General features: G+C 35.5%; 1 protein-coding gene across 4 annotated transcripts in view; it reads left to right on the top strand.

The window, feature by feature from the left end:
• ANKRD28 (ankyrin repeat domain 28) overlaps nt 1-23,225 on the top strand; it is a 94,776-nt gene that overhangs the window by 35,617 nt on the left and 35,934 nt on the right. For 2 of the 4 annotated variants that reach the window (XM_063303838.1, XM_063303841.1), the window contains exons 3-11: nt 11,211-11,289; nt 13,358-13,428; nt 14,747-14,947; nt 16,282-16,369; nt 17,743-17,885; nt 18,896-19,108; nt 20,678-20,756; nt 21,604-21,718; nt 22,508-22,590. In XM_063303838.1, coding sequence (XP_063159908.1) covers nt 11,211-11,289; nt 13,358-13,428; nt 14,747-14,947; nt 16,282-16,369; nt 17,743-17,885; nt 18,896-19,108; nt 20,678-20,756; nt 21,604-21,718; nt 22,508-22,590 — 1,072 coding nt within the window. Of the gene's footprint in view, nt 1-1,111; nt 1,115-11,210; nt 11,290-13,357; nt 13,429-14,746; nt 14,948-16,281; nt 16,370-17,742; nt 17,886-18,895; nt 19,109-20,677; nt 20,757-21,603; nt 21,719-22,507; nt 22,591-23,225 lie in introns of those variants that run through there. The other 2 variants (XM_063303839.1, XM_063303840.1) reach the window with 1 other exon arrangement.

Below are 23,225 nucleotides of genomic sequence, written 5' to 3'. Positions count from 1 at the left end.
TGAGTAGAAGACTTAACACCTGTTGAAATACAATTGATTTACTGGTACTATAGCAAAGTTAGCAATTTGGAGTGTGATATTGACATCTTCATTATCAAGAGGATACAGAATAAATGGGACATCAAGAGAAATCAAGAGTTCCTAATCAGAGAAAATATTTGGTTGTCACAATTATCCTTAAAAAGATGTATAAAACCACCCAGCCATGAATGCAAGTTCTGTTACTGTAGAAGATGCTTCTGAATCAATGTTCTAGTACCTCTCAAGTAGGAATGTTTAGTCAGACAAGTGTAAATTCTCTTTGGTATTTAGGAAGAAAAAGCAGCTTTAGGTACATTGCTGGCTTGGCACTGGAATCATAGTTATTACTTTCAGTAGATTAGTAGGGCAATTTCTAATCTTTTTTTTGCTAGTATCTGCCAGACTCTGCATCAGTGCAAATCTTACTTGCTCATATCCCAATTTCCTTCAACAACACTGGAGAGAATCCATAATGAAGCATTTCATTTTGATCTGAAATTTGGAAGTGGATGTAAAACAACTAGCAATTATTAAGGGAGTTTGGCCTTGTAGAAGAAAGTAATCTTCAGATACTAATTAAATATATAAATCTGTGGCCTGATGTTTATCTTTAGCAAACCTGCTTGTATATAAAGGATCAGATTGGGGACATAATGGACCACCTGAAACAATTTTCTCAGAAATGTTGACTAGGTAGCCTCATAGGTGGCTAATATGGAGCTTTATCCAAATTCTGGATGATATAAAATTTGAGTTAGGAATTCAGCAAAGAATTTAATTCCAACCTGGATGTAGGAGGCTCTTCTGGTTTAGAGAAATGACATCATAGTTTTAATATTCTTGGAGCATTCTGACTACCATGTGATGTGGCCATTGCCACCTTACCTGTAAAATAAAAAATCACCCTCAGGTTTAAACCTTGCTATATTCTTTATTAATAATCTCAACAAATGTGTAGTCTCCTTTGTCAACTTTTCCCTTAGTTCCGATGAGTATTCATGAAATGAAAATTGACTATAAGATCAATAAACAGGCATGAAAATTGTATTATACTTTCTCCAAAAACTTACCACATAGGGAAGTGAGTCAGTAATATTATTTTAATCAAAATTTTGAAAATAGTATTTTCCTCGTTAATAATCAATAATCAAAATATTAATATTAAAATATTGCAAAGTCCATAGGAATGGTAGTAAAGAGCAAACTCGAATGTATTTAACTGCATTACCATTTTAACTGGCTATGATCCACAGAATCTTATGACTAGCAAATGTGTTTTCCTTCTAGCTCATTCCCTTATGCCATGGCAAATCCTTTACTAGAGACCTTTGAGCTTTAGAACTGGCTGTTGGTGGAGGGAATACAAGAAGTTTTAGTAGAAGAAAAGCTGAAAAAATAACTGTGTACATAGTGGGCATGCAGATTTTTAGAATCTGGTTAAGCATAAAAATATTAAACAACTTTTGCTCATGGTAGATTCATACTTACTTTTCTGTTAAAACTTTTTTTTTTGTTCTTTGCTTAATCTGGAGTCCAAAGGACTACAAAAATGCAAACCATTTTAGCCAGAGTTTCTGTCTCATAATAATATGACAGCTTTGGAATTCTGAAAATATAAGGCTGTGAATTCAGTTGGTTATAGATAACCTTGATAAAAAGTGTTGACTGAAGTTGGTAACTGGAAATGAATGTTTTATTCTAAATATTTACTGAATTCAAATGTAATCTTGAAGGTTACCATTTTTATAGTAGCTGCTATGTGTGTCTATAGCAGGGATAGTTAACACCCCCCCACACACACACACACCCCATTCAAGTCAGATGCAGTTCCTGAAATCTGCAACTGTGTAGCTAAATGTCAGCAACATATTTTCTTATCATTTGGGAAAAGAAACAAATGGAAATTATGTTTCCTAAATTGGGTGTAACACGTTTTTTTTAAAGAGACACTTTGAAATTTCCTGCCCCACCCATGTGTAATGTGCCCCCATCCACTTTGTGTTATTCCTAACCTATTGTGGTGGTTTCTTTCTCCAAAGCAATTAAGCTTGGTCCTCAGTCACCAGAAGGTATTCCATATATGATCTATACTTACAGTTATTCAAGGGGGAAAAATTAGTGTACAAAGAAATTGCATTAGATAATACTTACTTGTTAAGTGTAAATATGTCAGTAACTTACTGGCACGGAATAGGAGGAACTTTCTTAAAATAGATGTGCATAATCAGCATGTTTAGCATAAATATAATTATTTGTTCCCTTTCTAATAAATAAATTACTCATCTCTTACCATATAGAAAATAATTTATGTTATGCAATTTGTCTGTAAAATATTTTCCATGGTGGCAGAAAATAGAGATAACAGTTCTAGCTTCTTCTCTCTAATCCTTTCCCAGCATTCCAGTTTGGTGTCCAAAACAGTTGTCAGTATTTGAAGCCAGAATTTTGAGGATGAACCTTTGGGTTTTTCTGCTGCTGGTCAATTAAGTGTCAGTGGTAGTTGTAGAGTTGCAGAACTGTGCATATGTGGATGCTCGTATTACTTTGCAGTCATTTCTTTCAAGGTGTGTTGGTGCAACTGTAGTTATCAGTTTGATAGTAACTGGTACTTCATTACCTTGTGATCCCCATTAGCCTTACAGTGCTCTGTTTTCTCAAGCAAATATTTTGAGTTAACTTGCCTCATAGTAAGAAAAAAATGTTCATAATTGTTGGTCTTACTTTTCTCGAAAGGATGTATTTTGAAATAAGCATCAGTGCTACTTAGCTGTGACTATATTGTTGTTAAGTATGAAGTAGTAGTAATTTCTATCACCTGTAATTTTTTATCTGATCTATATACATTTGCAGAAAGTAAAGATGTGGCAGTAGTGCTTTTCTGAAAATTGTATGCTTGCATACTTCATTGGGTTGTTCTTATTAGTGTATAAGCTTCCCAGTTAATCTAGTACAGTAGCTTCTCTGATGATAAATTCAGAATGAAAGATCACTCATTTACATTTGTGCTATTTTTGCATTCTGAGTTTTGTCATATTTCAAAAGGTTAACAAAATAGAGAAGAAGTTAGAAATTATGGACATTACCCAGAGAACTAATATTCATATTAGCAGTTTGAAAAACTGAGCTGTATGCTCTTTATTTCTTGTCTTTTGAAACATGAAACTTCTAAGAGCATATATCACATTAGCGGGTGAGCAAATGTTCGTGGCCCTTAACTTTACATTGTGCTTAATGACCCAAGGTGATTCATTTAACCACTGCAGCCAGAACTGACGTCGTAAGTCAGCGTGGTCATGTGACATTTCACTTAACGATTGTGCCACTTAGCAATGGAGGTGGCAGTCCCAATTGTGGTTGGTAAGTGAGGACTGCCTGTACTGCCTTAGAGCCTATGGCTGTACCATTGATCTAGAGATACGCTTCTTCAAAAGTCATTTTGTTTGTGAATTTTAGGTAGGAGATCCCTGGTTGGAGCTTCTGTGGTATTTCTGTATTGATTTGGTCTGGTATATGTAGAATAAATTCCTTTATCAGACAATATAATTTCTTTTGGTATTTTTTAGTAGGATCTCAGGGTAAAACACTGTAAAATATGTTGTATTTGTCTCCCTGGCTCTTGATCCGAATCTAATTTGTTTATGGTTCAGGATAACTCCTCCTCCTTTGTCAGACTCTTTGGTTATGAACTCGTTGTTTCTGAAATTCCAGATATTATTTATTTATTAATTTTCTCTTAGCAGCTCACATTAAAAAGAAATTTAAAATCAAGACATTTAAACAAGTAAAATAGCAAGTAAAACAAAGCATACAAAGCAAGTTGTAACAGTTAACAGTTCAAGCAGATCACTAAATCAAGTGTTAAGGTTTGCAAAAAAAAAGTGTTTTAAGGGCCGCTAAAAACAAACAAACTGATGTGATGCTCCTCAGCTCTGCGATGAATACCTTCCAAAGAACTAGTGTGGCAACAGAAATGGCATGACTCCAAGTGACTGCCAGATGCATTCATAGCAATTGTTGCAAGTCACCTCAAATGAATCAGTGTGTAGAGGTTTGTATAGAAAGAGGCATTTTTTCAAGTAGCTTGGACCTAACCTGTGTAAGGCTTTAAAGGAAGTAACCTGCACTTTGCGTTTTACCCAGAAACAAATCGGCAGCTTTCAGCACCACCATAATATGATCTCTTGTGTTCTTCCTGAAACCATATTGGCCCATACATCCCCAGCCAGGTTTCTGTTTCACAAATCATGGGTGTTTTCTACTATATTTTGAACTGACATGGTGTTACAGAAGAGCAGGAACAGGTTTGTTGATGGACTGGAACCACTGTCCAAGGCCTGACAACCGAGAAGGCCACTGGAAGTGGGAATAGCTCTTAAATATCTAATCTCCTTTCCCCATAACAGCCTACTGACTTGCCAGTGCCTAATTTCCTATTCCCTAGTACTGATTTGATTTTAGCCCCAAGTTGCATAGATGTGATTCTGCCTGCCCAAATATTGATCCACCACAGCACATACTTAAAAAGCACGAACATGCACACACATAACTCCTTCAGCTCAGCTTCAAAGAAGATAAACTGTCAAGAGCTCTTAATGTCTGAACCACCCACCAAGCAGACTAGATATATCTCCTGAAGTGGCAGCCAGGCACCCACTTTGGCTATTACTATAAAAGCAGTCCTCTTTTCACCAAGAGGCTAGGTGGGAGTTAAATGACCCCTCCTAGCTGCTTCTGGCTCTGCCCAAGAGCAGTCTCCATCACATGCATACTAGATGTTCTTAGCTCCCATCCACGAGCATCCCCAGTCACGCTACAAACTCATACCCTCTCATAAAACCACAAGGGGTATGACCTTGAACCATATCCAGTGGACTACTTCAAGACAGAAGCTTCTAGCTCACTCATTGGAGTTATCTCATCTCCCCCTAACCCCCTGCCCTTGCCCTTTTCGGTTTTCTTTTTGCCAGTTTGGTGTAGTGGTTAAGGCATCAGGCTAGAAACTGGGAGACCATGCATTCTAGTCCTGCCTTAGGCATGAAGCCAGCTGGGTAAATGGGTCAGCCACTCTCTCCCAGCCCTAGGAAGAAGGCAATGGCAAACTACTTCTGAAATCTTGCCAAGAAAGCTGCAGGGACTTGTCCAGGCAGTCACTAGGAGTCAACAGTGACTCAAAGACAAGACAGACAGACTACACTGTTCAAGCAAAGCATTTCAGTATTTTATGTTGTATTCTTATTAAATGATCTTACTAAAACATAATTTGAAGTATCCATGCCATTATATTAGTGACTACAAAAATGTGCTTCTTTGTCTTAAGGTTCCAAAAGAAATACATATTCTGTGTGCTGCATTACTTGACATCACAAACTTTCCAGTTTAAGGCCTTAATTAAACAATTATTTTGTATTGTAAGGAAATAAAGTCCTTCTCATTCTCTAAAATTTAAGGAGTGGGGAATTGTTGCTGTTAGTCACACAATAGTGCTGAGCTTTTCTTTTTGAAAGTAGTTTTGATTTATTGGGATGGCACATGTCAAAGCATTTTGAATTCAAAGGTAGCCCATTGGCTGGAGGCCCTCAGATACACAAAGACTTTAGCAGAAGGTTTCTTGACTTGACTTAGGATTCAGGCCCAATGCCTCCAAGTCCTAGGAGAACTGGAAAAAATAGTAAATTAAAATAAATAAAATTGATTACTTGTGATGGTAGAGTAAAAATGATTTAGACCTATACATTTAAAATGTGGGTTATAAGAGTTAACATTATGTTATTTCTTTTAATGTATGAAATGTTATAACTTTAAAAATGTATACATTTCTTTTGATCTAACCCTCACCCTATTTGAGGTTTAGGGGAATTTCAAAATAGTTGGAGGTCTAATTTACCTAAATTGGGTAAATCATGTTTCTTGGCTGTAGATTGTTTGGTTATAAATGGTCCAGTTTTCCTACATTCAATGTACATTCTTATGTACATTCACACATATACTACAGTACATGCTTATCATACAGTTGCCTTTCAGGGTAAGCAATGTTATGAAAAGTACAGAAGAAGATTAAAAAATAGTAAGGCAAAGGAATTAAGGCACATGATAGAAAAAGAAAATATAAGTAAATCTAATTTACATCAAACCATTCACTATACTTCTCCATACTTATCTATCCTTGCAAACCATTCTTGTTTCCACTACATACACTGCTTCATAATTGCCATTTGTTCTTTCAACTTCTCAACTTCATCCAACCACAACTTTCTCAATCTTCCCTTTCCTCTTAACCCAGTCACCCATCCTTCATATATCTACACTGTTATTCAACCCTAATTTCTCTATTGCCTCAACACACATATTTTGTATGGGTCACTCACTTTTATATTCAGCCTACATTCATTCACCCATTTCATTCTTGACCTATCACATCTTGATTTACCAAATTGATTCCTTAAGTATCCCATTCTCACTGGGTTCAATTTAATTTTATGACATATCAAACTCTTATTTCTGTATAATGAAGTGGGTAGAAGCTCTTATACACAGTCATTTTAATTTACAAATATTCACTTCTCATAACAGACTACAAACTACCAACTATCTTTCTGCCAGCATTCACAGAGTTTAATTTTCTTAACCCCCCCCCAAAAAAGCAATGTATTTGTTCTCGTGAAAGTTTTACTTGCATCATATACCATCCTTACTGTACTTCAATTCCATATTTGCATAACATGTTCCTTGAAAGCTATTCACTCTATTAAACAATTTATTTATATCTACAAACATACAATAAGATTACTTTCTCCCCTTCCTAATTTCTCAATGAACTTTTGAAGAACAAATTTTTCTTGCCCTTATGCTACAAAACCTCACAGATTTCAAATTTTGCTTAGTATAATCTCTCATACGTTTTCAGTCAGAATTCTGCCAAACACCTTAACACTTGAAACTAATCCTTCTGTGGTATTTGCCTTCCCTTTTGCTACCTTTTCCTGTGTATAGAAGATCAGTATTAATATGCTTCCACTCATCAGGCACGGATGTCTTCACACACATGTTAAACCAATTCATATCCACTTCATAACAAACCACATGCATCTTTCAACATTTCTCCAGTTACAACATCTATACTTTCAGCACTCCCATTTTTCAGCATAATAACAGCTTATGTCTTCCTTTTTATCACTTTTTTCCTTGGATACAGTGGATAACATTTTGACTTGGTTGTTAAAATGCTGTTCTTAATTTAATGATTAAAATCAAATTTATTTACCAGTGAGGAAGAGTTGATAATTAATTCTAGTAAAAGTGTATTCTTGTTTGATATAATCTGAATGTAGTTCAGTACGATACTCAGTATGTAAATTTCATTTTAGTACAAATAAACCCAAATAAAGCAATTACTCAATCAGAAAACTTTCAGATTAATTTTAATTTTTAAAAATGGGATGGTAATCTTTATTCCAAGGAAGCAAACACATACTTCACATGTTGTTAAACACAGCAATCTATCTGTGAAATACAGAAATCAAGCTACAGTTGTAATCAAAATTATTCAATGCCCCCATTGTGTCCTAACAGTCAGAAATCACGCTGAGACGAGGAGTAGGTCTCTAGTGTTTATTACTGCTACATAAAACAAAATCCTAACAAACTGAAGAAGTGTGGGAAAAACCCAGACAGATAAACCCCAAAAGTTAAGGCGGGTCTGATCTGTGTTTCTTTGAATGGCTGCTTAATTCCTCAGTACTACGCATGCGTTTTCCACCCTGGATTGAGGCCCCCTCCTGCTCGCCATCAGTACTCATGACACATTGCAAACCAGGTTGATTGTCAAAATGTACAGATTTTCAGCTGTTTGCAATGAACAAATGAAACAAAAGCAACTGAAATAGCTCAACACAACAAATGCTTCAAGTGGTGTCCCCAAAGTCAACTGAAAATGCAACTTACAATGACTTCTCCAGTCTCAAAATTATTCAACCCCTTCATGGCAAGCATCTTCAGTACTTAGTAGGGCACTCTTTTGCTGTTATGACCTGCTGCAAACAAGATGCATAGCCAGACACCAGCTTCTGGCAGCGTTCCTGAGGAATCTTTGCCCATTCCTCCTGAGCAATGGCCTCCAGTTCAGTAATATTCTTGGGTTTGTGTGCTGCAACTGCCTTCTTCAAATCCCACCAGAGATTTGCTATGGGGTTCAAGTCAGGTGACTGTGATGGCCACTGTAGAACCTTCCAGGACTACTTCTGCATCCAAGCCTTAGTGGAATTTGAGGTATGCTTGGGATCATTGTCCTGTTGGAAGGTCCAGTGATGTCCCAGCTTCAGCTTCCTTACAGATGGCATGATGTTTTCTCCTAGGATTTCCTGATACTTCAATGAATCCATCTTGTCATCCACACGCTGCAGGCTTCCAGTGCCAGAGGATGCAAAGCAGCCCCGGAGCTTCACCAAGCCACCACCATGCTTAACTATAGGCAGAGTGTTCTTTTCAGCATATGCTTCATTGTTCTTCCTCCAGACATACCGCTGATCCATTGGGCTGAAAAGTTCCAGTTTTGTTTCATCGCTCCACAGAACAGAATCCCAAAACTTCTGTGGCTTATTTATATGATTCTGAGCATATTGGAGCCGACTTTTTTTGTGCTTTTGTGTCAGTAGTGGTGTACGTCTTGGAATTCTGGCATGGAAACCTTCTGTGTTTAGTACGCACCTTACTGTGCTCACTGAAACCTCAGTGCCTATTGCCACCAAGTCTTGCTGCAGGTCTTTTGCAGTCACTCGAGGGTTTCTCTCAACCTGCCTTCTCAGAAATGTGGTTGTAGCCATTGACAACTTCCTTTTTCTGCCAAGTCCAGGTAGTGTAACCACTGTTCCACTAATTGTGAACTTGCGAACTATGCTTCCAACGGTGTCTCTAGGAACATTCAGTGCCTTCGCTACCTTTTTGTATCCTGTTCCTTGTTTGTGAAGGGCGATGATCTCTTCTCTTACCTTTTTGGACCATTCTTTTGACTTACCCATACTGTATTTCTAACATGCAGTCAAACATGGCACTCAACAAACTCCTAGCCAGTTCAGGTATTTCATGTGTTCCAGCTCAAGCATACCTGGTGTAACTAATGAAGCCCTTGATTAGTTGCATCAGGTGTGCTTGAGACACACCTGTTTTTGCATACTGTATATGTGCTGTTGTGACAGATTCTATTTAGGGGGTTCAATAATTTTGGGACTGGAGAAGTCATTGTAAGTTGCATTTTCAGTTGATTTTGGGGACACCACTTGAAGCATTTGTTGTGTTGAGCTATTTCAATTGCTTTTGTTTCATTTGTTCATTGCAAACAGCTGAAAGTCTGTACATTTTGACAGTCAGCCTGATTTACAATGGGGATTGAATAATTTTGATTACAACTGTATGTTGGAAGCTTGCATGAAATTGAGTGCATGCTGCAGATTGAGAAGAAATAAATAAGGCTTCCCCACATGTGTTGGAGACAAGACTGTTCTTCCATGGCACTTGTTTGGTTCAGGGCCTTTAAAGTGCTATCCACCCATCCTTGAGTTGGCATTGTGAAATTTGCTCAACCCTCTTGCCATTCCTTATCCTGCCTCTATTGTACTTAACCTGCCTCTGTTGCATCTGTTCTGAAGCACTGCAAAATGGGATCACTTTTTAATTTTTAAAAAATTAATAACAGAAAAAAAACACAAAAATAATATTAATATACATACACTATCAAGGAAAAAAAATAAAAAGTGCTGTTACAAAAAAGTGAAGAAATACAACAAATAAAAAAGAATTTGTCATAATAAATCTATATATGTAAATATTCAGATGTATATAGATTTCTAATACATTTATATGACGTGTGTGTGTGTGTGTGTGTATTTTGTATAAATGAGTCCCATATATCATTATACTTGTCCATACAAAATCTGGGCCTGGGGTCTGAGTTACAACTGGTCCAGAATGCAGCAGCTGCAGAGCATTGGATGTTCCTAGGTTCACCCATGTTACACCTTTATTGTGCGAGCTGCACTGGCTCCCAGTTTCCTTCCAGGTGCAATTCAAGGTGCTGGTTATCACCTTTAAAGCCCTACATGGCATGGGACCTGTTTATTTGTGGGACTGCCTCTCCCTAAGAATATCTGCCCATCCCACTGGATCAGATAGAGTATGCAAGCTCCACATCCTGTCCCTGAAATCCTGCCACCTAGTGGGACCTCGGAAGCATGCCTTTTCCATGGCTGCCCCTACCTTATGCTCCCCCCAGCATTTCAGCAGGCCCCCACCCTTTTAGCCTTTCAGAAGGCCATTAAGACCAGTTTTTTTACTGAGGCATGGGATAGGATAGGATAGGATAGGATAGGATAGGATAGGATAGGATAGGATAGGATAGGATAGGATAGGATAGGATAGGATAGGATAGGATAGAAAGAATGGAATGAGGGTAATTGGAGCTTGCTGTAGGGCGTCCTAAGGGGATGATTAAGGCACAGTGTTTTCATTTTTGTTTGAATGTTTTACTGTTTTATTGTGTTATGGTTATGCTTTATAGTTACTGGTTTTATTGCTTTTGTGAGCTGCCCAGAGTTGTTTAAGGTGGGCGGCCATGCAAATCTTTTAAATAAAAAATAAAAAAATACTTCATTAGAATCTGAATAAGCTGCTGTTCAATTAATCATTGAAGATGTTTGGAAGATTATTATTATTGGTGTCACCACCTTTTAAATTATACTAATAATCTTGTTTATTCAGTCAGTGCTTTGTCATTTTATTTTTAGAGTGAGGTCACTTATTTAGGTTTTTCAACTTATGACTCATATCCATAATAGCAAATAATATCCATAATAGCAAATTGACCAAATCATAATTATTTCTTTGAGCAAAACTCATTTTTTAACAAATCATTTAAAGAAAAGTTTTAAAGTCTGATTGAATTAAAACATCGAATTTAAATAAAAGAAATTTTGTATCTTGAAAATGAGAAATGTATTTATATATACAAGTTTCAGAATATGTTTTCTCCCATGTAATTTTGGTTACATGGGTCTTATTGTGTTATTTTCAATGTTAATACACTGTTTGAATAAAAAATTTAAAAGCAAATACATAAACATTTTATGCCAGAATTTTAAATTGTAGAAAATTTTATGAATGAGGATGCTAATGATAACAATTTTCTTCTCTTAATAAAGGATAATGAAAAGCGGACCCCTTTACATGCCGCTGCATATTTTGGTGATGCAGAAATTATTGAGCTACTTATTTTATCTGGTATGATGTTTTCTTGCTTAGATATATTAGCCAAGCTCCTCATAGGGATAATATTTTACAGATCTTGCAAACATAGTAAGAACTATTGATAGTCTCTAATTTTATATTTTAATTGTTTAATACAAACCAAAAATCAACTTTCTGGGCATCCATTTTTAAAGAGATGTAACTGCCAGTATGGTATTACGCTTCTGGCAACTATATTGTTTCTATGACTTAAAAAATCATCTAGAAACCAAGTTTTTAATTAAAATATTCCTTTTAGAGGAAGAAACAGAAAAAGTTTGATATTCAGAAAAATTATCAAGAGAAGTAGTGTCAATTTTATAGAGGAAAGAAATGGCAGATTTTATGCATAAGCCTATTAAGAACAATGGTTAGAAATAAGTATTTAGGAAGACCTAACCTACATGCTAGGGACGCGGTGGCGCTGCGGGTTAAACCGCTGAGCTGTCGATCAGAAGGTCGGCGGTTCGAAACCGCGCGGCGGGGTGAGCTCCCGTTGCTCGTCCCAGCTTCTGCACACCAAGCAGTTCGAAAACATGCAAATGTGAGTAGATTAATTGGTACCGCTTCGGCGGGAAGGTAACGGCGTTCCGTGAGTCATGCTGGCCACATGACCCGGAAGTTTCCTATGGACAACGCCGGCTCCAAGGCTTAGAAACGGAGATGAGCACCGCCCCCTAGAGTCGGACTCGACTGGACTTTACGTCAAGGGAAACCTTTACCTTTTTAACCTACATGCTAAATTATAACATTGGAATTGCAGTATTTTCTAATATTTTTCATACATGAAAATGTGAGATTTCTAAACTGCTTTTGGTTGGAGGAACTTGGGGTATTACTGGCAGAATGGGAGAACGTACTAGACAAGTTCACTTACTTGTTTTCAGTGATTATCAGCATGCTAAAAGAGGAACTATAGCTCAGTGAGTGGAGCACATAGTTTGTATCGTAACTTCTGGCAGTTCAGTTTAAGAGGATTAAATAATTAAATGAGAAGCAAAGCATGGTATGACATTTTAAGTAAGTATTGTAATTTTGAAAAGAGGCAGAAGTTTGTCTTAGAACAGGTGCCTAATGAGGAAATGGCTTTGCTTACCTTTTTCTGAAGACACTTCAGATTGATTGATTGATTTGAAAACTTACCATTTTATCCACCTGTCTCACATTTTAATGTTTCCTTAACAGTAATGCATGCATTTGTTTTGCTTTGATCCAATTAGTCTTTTTAACTCTTTTCAAAACTTGCTTTGAGAATGTTATTTGTATTCCCCTGAGGATATAGCTCATTTAATATCCTGAAGTTAGTAGTCCTTAGATTATTATCAATGTGATTTTTAAATACAAACCTGGAAGGGAATTAGTATTCCTCTTGCTACTATTTCTTTTCCATTAACATAATATTTTAATGTGGATGGAAATAAACCTAGACAACTTATTGTTCTTCCTCTAAAATCTCTCTTCTTTTTTCTTTTGTTCTAAGGATGTAATTTATTGGAAGCTCTGCATCTTCCACTTCTTGCAGTGTAATCCTATGAATATTACTTGGAAACTAGTCTCACTGTGTTCAGTGGAGCTTATTTCTAGGTAAGATTACATAGGATTACAATTTTGAATTCTAATCTGTAATGATACATGTCATTGTTTTGGAACTTCAGTTGCTGTTTTCCTGGAAGATAATACTGTAAATTAGCAGGATATAGATAGTATACCATTTAAAAAAAAATAATTGTTTTTTAAAATTGAAAATTAGTTAATTAGTTAATTAATCTTCACATTAGTCAGGGAGCCTGACATCCTACATAATAAGCGTATTATCTTTTGTAAATCTTGTGCCACTCTTTCTCACTGAATGATTTGGGAAACTAAATTAAATTAATTAAGGTAAGCTAAGCTAAATCAAATTAAATCTTCTAAAGGAGAAACAAACTTCAGTTTGCAGAAAAGTCTTAATTAAAGTATATCACTAATTAGCAGCATTTAATACTTTTATTATTTCTTTTTAAAAATACTTTGAGATTAATATTGCTTTTTGAAAAAAAAATTTCTATGCATCTATTTGCAGGAGCTAGAGTTAATGCCAAAGACAGCAAGTGGTTAACTCCTTTACACAGAGCTGTTGCAACACGTAGTGAGGTATGGAAGTTTCTTTTTTTTAAACCACAATATATTTTATTTCAAAATATTGTTGTAGTGTAATCCTTAATTTATAGCCCTTGGACAAGGATTGGTATTACTCTTACAATGGCACAATTGCGAGTTACATGGATTTCACGTATAACATCATCCTGTTACGATGCTGGTAAAAGTTTCTGTTAGGTGGGATACCACCACAGGCATGACAGGAAGGATGGTTGGAATAAGAGGATGTAATAGGGAAGAGGTAATCAAGGTAGTCCAGTGCCAGTGCCATGGTAAGCTGTCAAAATAGCTTTTGTTAAGTAAATATTGATTGGATTTAACAGAGAATGCAAACAACTAAGTCCTCTCAAATATTACAGTGTATTATAGTTGGGATATCACTTTCCCTATGGGGCTATCTGTTCCTAATTACATGTACTGCATAAATAAGTATAATACTCAGTAGATGTCATTCAGTATGATTGTGAATTTCAACTGGGTCTCTGTTCCTCACCATATTATTTAGCTAATAAAAAGGCACCTCACTATGATTCATGAATGGAAGTTCAATGAGTTGGGCAGAGATGGTATTTATCAGCACTACACGATTGCAAGTCTTAGAGTGTCATTATACCCAAGCATTGATGCATGTCCTCCTGACTCACCTAATGTTTGCTGCAACCACAAGTCAGATAGGAGTGCTTCCATAAAATGTATCAGGAATGATAATGTTTGCATTGCTATGAAAATAATTAGCAGCTACTGTCAAAAAAGGAACATGTTGTGGTGGTAAGCATGTGTAGCTCAGTAGGAGCTTGCCAAAATGTAACATGTGATAAGAAGCACATAAATCTGACAATTGCCTATGTGAAAACATTCATCCGTGTACTTAGACATGATTATTTTACAAGTACATTTATATGGATTTTTCTTCTTCTTAAGGGTTCATCAAAATTAGGACTTTTGTAAGCATGGGCTGGTATGTCTTGAAAAGAGTGCTTCATTGCAGTGTCATATGGATAAAACCAAAAGCCACATCATATATTGAGTTCTTTTCTTTTGGCTTTATAGTTATGGAAGTTGATCTCCCTTTCCTTTTTATACTGTGTTTTTCTTATATTGCTTTTACTAGCTGGATTCCAAAAGATAAAATTCATTAAAGGTAACCCGCACAATTAGGAGTCGATCACAAACTATTTTTTAATTTTTCATTGCCCTTCCCCATTGCGTTAAATTAGATTTCAGTGATGTTTTGGTTTTTGGTTTAAGGAAATGTTAAGAGTGAGGAGAGCTTTAGTAATTTTATTATATAATGGTGTGAATTATTTTTCAGGATGCTGTGCAGGTGTTGTTGAAGCATTCAGCTGATGTCAATGCCCGTGACAAAAACTGGCAAACACCATTACACATAGCAGCTACAAAGAAAGCTGTCAAGTGTGCAGAAGCCTTGGTGCCACTACTCAGTAATGTAAATGTGTCAGATCGTGCTGGTAGAACGGCATTACACCATGCAGCGTTGAGTGGACAAGTTCAGGTATAAATGACTTATTTTCAGTTCCCAAATCAGTTGTCTACCTGCAAGAGGTGTTCTTTATCTGATCTCACTGCTACCTGTAAAGGAAATAACACATTTTAATTTTGAAATATGAGAGGGAAAAAATGGTTACATTATGTGGCTAGTGTGTTAAAATGTTCCTTTCCTTTTATTTTTAAAGTTTTAGTCTGTTGATGTTATTCCATTGTGGAACTCAAGGTAGTAAATATGGAATTATCAAACAAATCTACTAGACACTGCCCAGTTCCAAACAAGCAAAGATTCAGCAGTTTTCTGCTTTATATGCACTTTATATGCACCATTGTTTTCTTACTACAGGTGGTCCTTGGTTAATGACATCTTGTTCAATGACTGTTTGAACTTACAATGGCACTGAACGAGTAGTAGTTATGACTGGACCTCATACTTAAGGTCATCGCAGAGTCCTGCGATAACATGATCATGATTTGCGACCTTCCCTGCCAACTTTGCACAAGCAAAGTGAATGGGGAAGCCAGCAGGAAGTTGGAAGTCACGGTCACATCAGGTCCTCACTTAACGACCTGCACAGTCCTTGCTTAACAACGGCAACTGGGACTTCCAGAACTGCTGTTGCTAAGTGGCACAGTCACATGATTTTTTGACTTATGACTGTGTTGCTTAATGACAGAGTTTCCGGTTCCAATTAGCATTGTTAAACGAGGACTATCTGTACTTGAAACTGGTTAACAAAGGCTATGGATGGATAAATACATTTTTCTTGTGGCTTGATTAAACAGATTCGGGCCTATCCTTCAAGTACGGTGTAGTGTTAGATTGGAAGCTTTTGCTTGTACCCCTAATTTTTATGACCTTGTTCAGGATTCCAGAAATTACACTGTACTGCTCTTAGTAAAACTAATATTTCAATGAAAATCTAAAATGAATCTATCTGATTGCTAAAGCTTAGCAAGAGTTTTGGCTTCTGTAGAAAAATATGGAGATAACCTTGAAGGAGTGCAAAAACTATTAAATATACATCACCTTAGCCTGATAAGGAAGAAGGGTGAGAAAGAAACTCAAGATAACCCTGACCTGGTTCTGTTTGGAATAAGAAGGGGCAGACAGAAACTGACAGGTTTTCAAGAATCTGTTCCCTGACCTGGCTTACCTTGAAGGGCTGACACCTTCAGATATAAATACATTTTAAAGGAGCTTAGGTATTATACAAGTGGTGACATTTTTGATTTGTTATAAAGAAAATATTGTTTTAAAAAATGTTACACAAATATTGAAGATTTTGATTTCACACAAATAGTTCTGTTTATTAAGAAATATAACTGTCTTCATTCTAGATGGTCAGTTTATTATTGTCTAGAGGTGCCAATATCAATGCCTTTGACAAGAAAGATAGACGGGCTGTCCACTGGGCAGCCTATATGGGTATGTAAATTAACTTTTTTCTTCTCTCTTGACTTCCTTTAAAACAGAATTTTGCATGCTATTTTCTTCCTGCATAATTTGCATGAAGTTTGAATGGATATTTGGGGGCATAAATCCAGTATATTTCCATCTTGGTATAGATGGAAATTTACTGCTCTACCAGTATTGTAAGGATCACCTAATTTAAAATAATGAGATTCTGTTACAACAGAAAAGCACATATTGATATAATAAGTTAAGGTTCTCTCTCTATGAACTTAAAAAACCTTAACTATCTGCCTTGATACAGTTATAATTGGTTAAATATTTAAAAGTGATAATTTATTCTGTAAGGATTACTAGAAGGAAAAGGCATTTTTAATATGGTATTTTGCTATTACCTATTAAAAAATCAGAACGGTAACAAGCTTTTTAAAAATCTACATCCAAGTATTAAAATTGATTGATCAGTCTAAAAATTAAAACTTTACAAAAGCTTGAAGAACAGATTTCAACTCAATCCTACCAAGACTAAGTAGTTTTGGGTATTAGGGTCCCCTCATTCCAGTGACTGAACATCTGGATGTGATTGCACTACCTCAAACAAAACCAGTGTGCAATTTGGGGGTCCTCCTGGACTTCAAGGACCAGGTGGCAGCCAAGGCCAGGAGGGCCTTTTGCACAACTTCATGTTGTGCACCATTTGCAGCCATTCCTGGACCGGGCTCTGCTCATGGTCACTTATGGACTACTGCAATGCACTTTATACGGGGCTGCACTTGAAGAGCATCCAGAAGCTGCAGCTGGTACAGAATGTAACAGTGCAGGCAGGTATGTGTGCTCCTCGATCAGTGCATGATACTCTACTCTGCAAGCTGCATTGGCTACCAGTATGCTTCTGGGCTTAATTCAGGGTGCTGTAGTGACCTATAAAGCCCTTCATAGCATGGATTATTTGAGGGACAACACTCTCCGATTATGTCATTAGGTCCAGCAGGAAAGGCATTATGTCATTAGGTCCAGCAGGAAAGGCATGTTCTGGGTCTTGCTTTTTGGGAGTGCCATCTGGTAGGGCCCAGGGAGAGAACCTTTTCTGTTGTGGTGCCTGCCCTTTGGAACATCTCCCCACTCCAAGCTGGCCTTTCATAAAGACTTAAAGACATGGTTTTGTCATTGAGCTTTGGGATCCGGAGATGTGGCAGAGCCTGTTCAATGGTTATACTGATTTGTGTTGGTAGTTCTGTTTTTACCTCATTTGCTGATTATGTGTGTGTTGTTCTTTTGTTGTTATGTGTTTTGTGGCGTTTTCAACTGCTGTTATCCAGAATCATGAATTTAAGATGGGTAGTCATATAAAATGAATGAATGAATTTTATTTTATTTTATTTGTTGAGGTTATATTGATGTGGTAAAACTGCTTGTAGCCCATGGAGCAGAAGTGACATGTAAAGATAAGAAATTATATACACCATTACATGCTGCCGCATCTGCTGATATGATTAACGTAGTCAAGTACCTTCTTGATCTTGGGGTTGATGTGAGTAGAAATGACCCTAAATCACATTATTTTATTAATTAGATAATTTCATAGGAACAGTAATACTGCCATAATGTAACGTGTTTATAAATAGCTAGTACTTTTGTATAAGAGTAAACATGCTAACATTTCAGATTTCTTTTTAAATGTCACTTGATAGAATAATAGTTTTGGAGAATGATGATTGCTAAACACTGTTTCTGAAAGAATTCTGAAAGAATCAGACTCTCACAGTATTGCTTGAAATACAAGTCTAAGAAAACAGACTGTTTTCTTAGACTTGTATTTTAAGCAATACTGTGAGAGTCTAATTCTTTCAGAATTCTTTCAGAAACAGTGTTTAGCAATCATCATTCTCTAAAACTATTATATAGTCTTCAGTATAAGCCTTAAGTATTCTCATGACAGTGAAATGTATAAATCATAATAAAGATAATTTACATGCCAGCTACAACTAAACACCATTGAAAATACTGAAAAAGTGACAAGCTTTGCTTATCATGTCACAAACCTAAAGCAAACATGACAGTGGAAAAAATGCAAAATGAAATATTTAAAAATGCTATATCAATAATGAAAGTATCTTTATTTCTGTATTTTTGCTTTCTTCATATGAACTTTCAGTTACTAATTGTTTTAAACCTTGCTGAGATTCATCAGAATTTGGAGGAATGCCCTGTCATGCACCTTGGCTTATCAGTTTGAATGAACATATCTAAAATATATTTTATTCAGTGATGCTATTGGCCTATCCCAGTGTGGTCTGACTGACAGACAATAGGGTTTTTTTATTCCTGGGAATCTGAGATATATTTGTAGGGATTACTTTTTCCTCTGTAGTTTTGACTTAGCTGTTTAAATTCAAATTCTATGATTTTTTTTAATAAAACCAACACTGTGATTCCTAAAACTCTTTGAGTATGAATACTGCTGTGATAGAATAAAAATAATTTATATGGATGGATGGATATAAGGCTTTAATTTACATCACTGCTTTTGTTCATTAACAGATGAATGAACCAAATGCATATGGAAATACACCTCTTCATATTGCTTGCTTTAATGGACAAGATATTGTAGTAAATGAACTGATAGACCGTGGTGCTAATGTAAATCAAATGAATGAGAAGGGATTTACACCTTTACACTTTGCTGCTACATCAACTCATGGAGCATTATGTTTAGAGATTCTCGTTTGTAATGGTGCAGATGTAAATGTGAAGGTAAAATAACTGAAAGGTGAATTTTAAATGCTGTAATAATATTTTGAATGTATTTATATACTAAAGTTGACATCACCCCTAAAATAATAGAAAATTAAACATTTATGGTCACTTTTAATGGTCAACGAATGCATTTTTATTGTGGGAATATTTAGGAAATACCTCAAGATTATACTCATCTGCTAGTTACCAGGCTTCTTTCTGTGTCCCACTGTATCCAGGAAACAGTGATAAATAGTTTTGTTAGGCTGTCAGCAGTTTGTTAATGAAATAACGATACATTTAGTAATTTGTGAGATACTACCTTAATCCAAAGTTTGAAAAATGTATGCAGGATGATCACAGAGATTAAAAAGTAAAAATCACACTGAAGATGTTGCCTAGTCTGGCAACGAAATGTCTGCAAGAAAAGAACAAGGCTCAGAGAGCACCAAGGACTCCACAGAAAAAATATAGAAAGCTTCCTTTTGAGAATATATCTGAGTATAGTAAAAAATAATAATAAGCAGCTTTGAACACTTTGAAAATGTGTATCTGAGAAATCTTTATGTGATGCAAAAATCATCAGACTTAAACGTTCTTTCATTAGAAAATGAATGAAAGAATGGATGAGATCTCAATATCTCAGCAGTAGAGATATTAAATGATAAATAATATTTTACTACTTTTTAATCTTTGTAATGTTTACTTATAGACATGAAGAAATGTGTGCTTACCTGGCAGTGGAGATACTATGATCATGCTAAAAGTAAAATATGTATGGGTACTACATCTCATCATCACTTTTTAATATGTATCTAGAACCATTCCTCTCTTTCTGAGATGATGAGGGATACAGTGTATAACACAGGAGAAAAATGAATTGGTCTACAATCCTGAAACTATATATATGAATTAATATAGTTACCTTCATTAACTAGTATCATTAACTATATGATGATGATTCATGAGGCTTGCAGTTTACTAAATTAAAAATTTTTGAAGCACACAAAGATACAGTTTATAATAATAGACCAGCAGTAGACATATGAAAATATTTCCTGAAGTTTAGCATAGTTCATTTTTATTGCAGATTGTAAATATATGATAAATGTTCTGAACAAAATAGAAATATCCTTATATATTAAGATTGGCATCTCTAAAACAATTTTGTAAGGATAAGGTTTTATCTCATGTATGTGGTATCTTCCAGAATTTAATAATAGCATAAGGTTTTAGATGCCCTTTGTACTACTTTATTTACAGTCTTACATTTAAAGCCAAAAGGGCAAGTGAATATACATAAACACTTACCTACTATGTGCAAGATTTGTATATTTTTTGTATGCAGCCAGGGGTCCAAAAAGAAAAAAAAACATTTTTTTTTGTCCTGTGTAGCTATAATAGTGTTTAGTAAGAATAACAAAGCAGTCATCTTGAAAAGTCTGTAGCACTGTTTTGACTTGCCATTACCAGTACATTTTTTTAAATAAAAAGGAGTATAAATAGGAAAGAAAAATAAACAGCAAATTCTCTGTTTAATCTTGTTAATGGTCTTGATAGCCATGGGTTGACTTCTTTTTTCCCCAGAGTAAAGATGGAAAAACACCATTACATATGACAGCTATTCATGGAAGATTTTCAAGATCACAAACCATCATCCACAATGGTAAAATTTTAAAAATGTAGTATTAGTAATGTCATTTTGATTGTATTATTATTTGGAATAATTTGGAATAATTATATTAATGTATTAGTATTTTCTTTAGCCTCTGTTCTGCCTAAATTATTAATTATGTGAATCTGAACATTTTAAATGCAGACTTCAGATTACAAAATCTATAGGATATTCTTTATCTTATTCAGATACCTGAAATTCCAGTATGCTCCAGTCCTTGAGTAGTCCAAGTTCTATTATAGTTTTTCTTCAACATTGCTCATAGCTTAGCCTTAGAAATTTAAATTCTAACTCCTAACTCTAGAATGCAATGTCATTATTTTGAGTTTCACAGATAATGAATTTGGAATGAATAAATTCCATAAATGAATAAATTCCATAAATAGTGAAGACATCTTCCTGTGGGGAGAGGTTTGTCATCTCATTTCAATCTGGTGAATTGTACAAATTTGCTGAAAGTATGACTGTCACTATCTGGGACTATGAAACTAATATATATCACCCTATGGTCACAAGAATAAAATGCATGTGTCAGTTAGTGTGTGTTTAAGTCATAGAACTACTTTCTACTTACGAAATATGTTAAAATATTCTCACTGCAAAATATACTTGGATCCTGTTATCCATATTGTATAGAAGGAATCAGCAGTGGATGTCATTGTCTATTCTCTTTCTTTTTTTTTCAAACATGAAAAATAGCTATAATACAGCTGGACTGTTCATAGAATTTATTCTGTTTCACCATTTGAAAATCCCTGATACTTTTCAAATGTGAATTCATTTGCTTAACTATTTAATATGTTTATGTGGTTATACTTTATATTAAATTAATATTCAGGAGCTGAAATAGACTGTGAAGATAAGAATGGAAATACACCATTACACATAGCAGCCAGATATGGCCATGAACTGCTCATCAACACACTGATTACAAGTGGTGCTGATACAGCAAAGTAAGCAGCATTTAAAAATTTTAATTATGTCCAAATGTAGTATGTTATGGGTATGCAAGACTCATGGATTCTAGAATGGAGCTTTCCACGAACTCTTTCAGAATGAACTTCTTCTGGAACATTTTAGTTTGGGGAGGTCTGACAGTTTCAGTGGCATGATCAGAAGGAGATTCATCATGATCCAGAAGGGAAATAGAACATGAGTTTTGCACATATCTAAAATGCATGTTAATCCAGAAGGTTATGAGCAATAGGTGATAACACCTTAATGCATTATAGTACCTCAGTGGTAAAAGTTATTAAGTTCTATTTTAGAACATAAGCAAAAATCTCATTAAAATATAATATGGTATCCTGCATAAGAGCCAGCAAAATTGCCTGGTAAAATGGCACTTGAAAGGATACAAAAATCTTGTGAAATATGTTTATTTACGATAGAAAACAGTGAGAGTTTACATAGCAATTTCCAAAGAACTTACTAGTTTGAATATTATATGATGAATAGTGTTCATAATTATTTTTAAAATTCAGCCTGTTTATATGCAATCTAATATATCCCTCCAAGTTATACAAAAAAATTATTTAGATAGGGCTCAAATTTAATTGACTATCATTCTGACAGGAAACTCTGTATCTTGATTGAACGGTCAAGTTTAAATGTATTAGGAGATTTTTACTCTAGGAAAGGCAATTAAATTTGTCCATAAAAAAATGGAGTTTGGCATGACATCTTGCACAATATATATATATTGTAATGAGACCGTGATGTCTGATTATGGTGTATCTTAGGCGGGGTATACATGGAATGTTTCCTCTCCATTTGGCAGCATTAAGTGGATTTTCAGACTGTTGCAGAAAGCTGCTTTCTTCAGGTAAGCCATTTAAATTAATTTTAACTCTTCTTTAAACTTTGCTTGCATATTAAAGAATTAACTTAGTATCATCAAGGCAAATCCATTGTAAAAGGTGTTCCTATAGCAGAGCTAGGCACTGATAATTATTGAGAGTTATGGTCTTATCCCTGATCTATAGTCTTTAAATTGATGGAAAAGTATATCTGTGATGGAAATTTCTACTTGTACACTTGACTCCAATTTGGGCTGTTTGTTTAGTTGATTCTGCAACCTGTGAATGTAACTTTTGCAGAATAACATTCAGTAAGCAGAGTAAAAGGACTGTCAGATGATAAGCATCAAAATCAAAAGAACACACCCTCAAAATATTAACATTTTATCAGATCTTTCACTCATACACTGCAGAACAGGACTTGTGTTTCCATCCTGTTTCAGCACCTCATGACTCTGAAAAAGCTACTCCTGAGACAGGATGAGGGGATCTGTTGAAACTTGCAAGCTAAAGTAAGAGATTGAAGCTTGAGGAGAAGGGGAACAATGAGTTCTCTCTTAACACTTCCTCTAAATCAGTGTTTCCCAACCTGGGCAACTTGGAGATGTGTGGACTTTAACCCCAGAATTCTTTGCACTGGCCATGCTGGCTGGGGAATTCT

The sequence above is a fragment of the Candoia aspera genome, chromosome 4 (genome assembly GCF_035149785.1).
Source record: "Candoia aspera isolate rCanAsp1 chromosome 4, rCanAsp1.hap2, whole genome shotgun sequence".
In the NCBI taxonomy this organism is placed as follows: Eukaryota; Metazoa; Chordata; class Lepidosauria; order Squamata; family Boidae; genus Candoia; species Candoia aspera.
The sequence above is the reverse complement of the archived record's forward strand: the minus strand, read 5'-3'. Positions and strand labels throughout refer to the sequence as shown.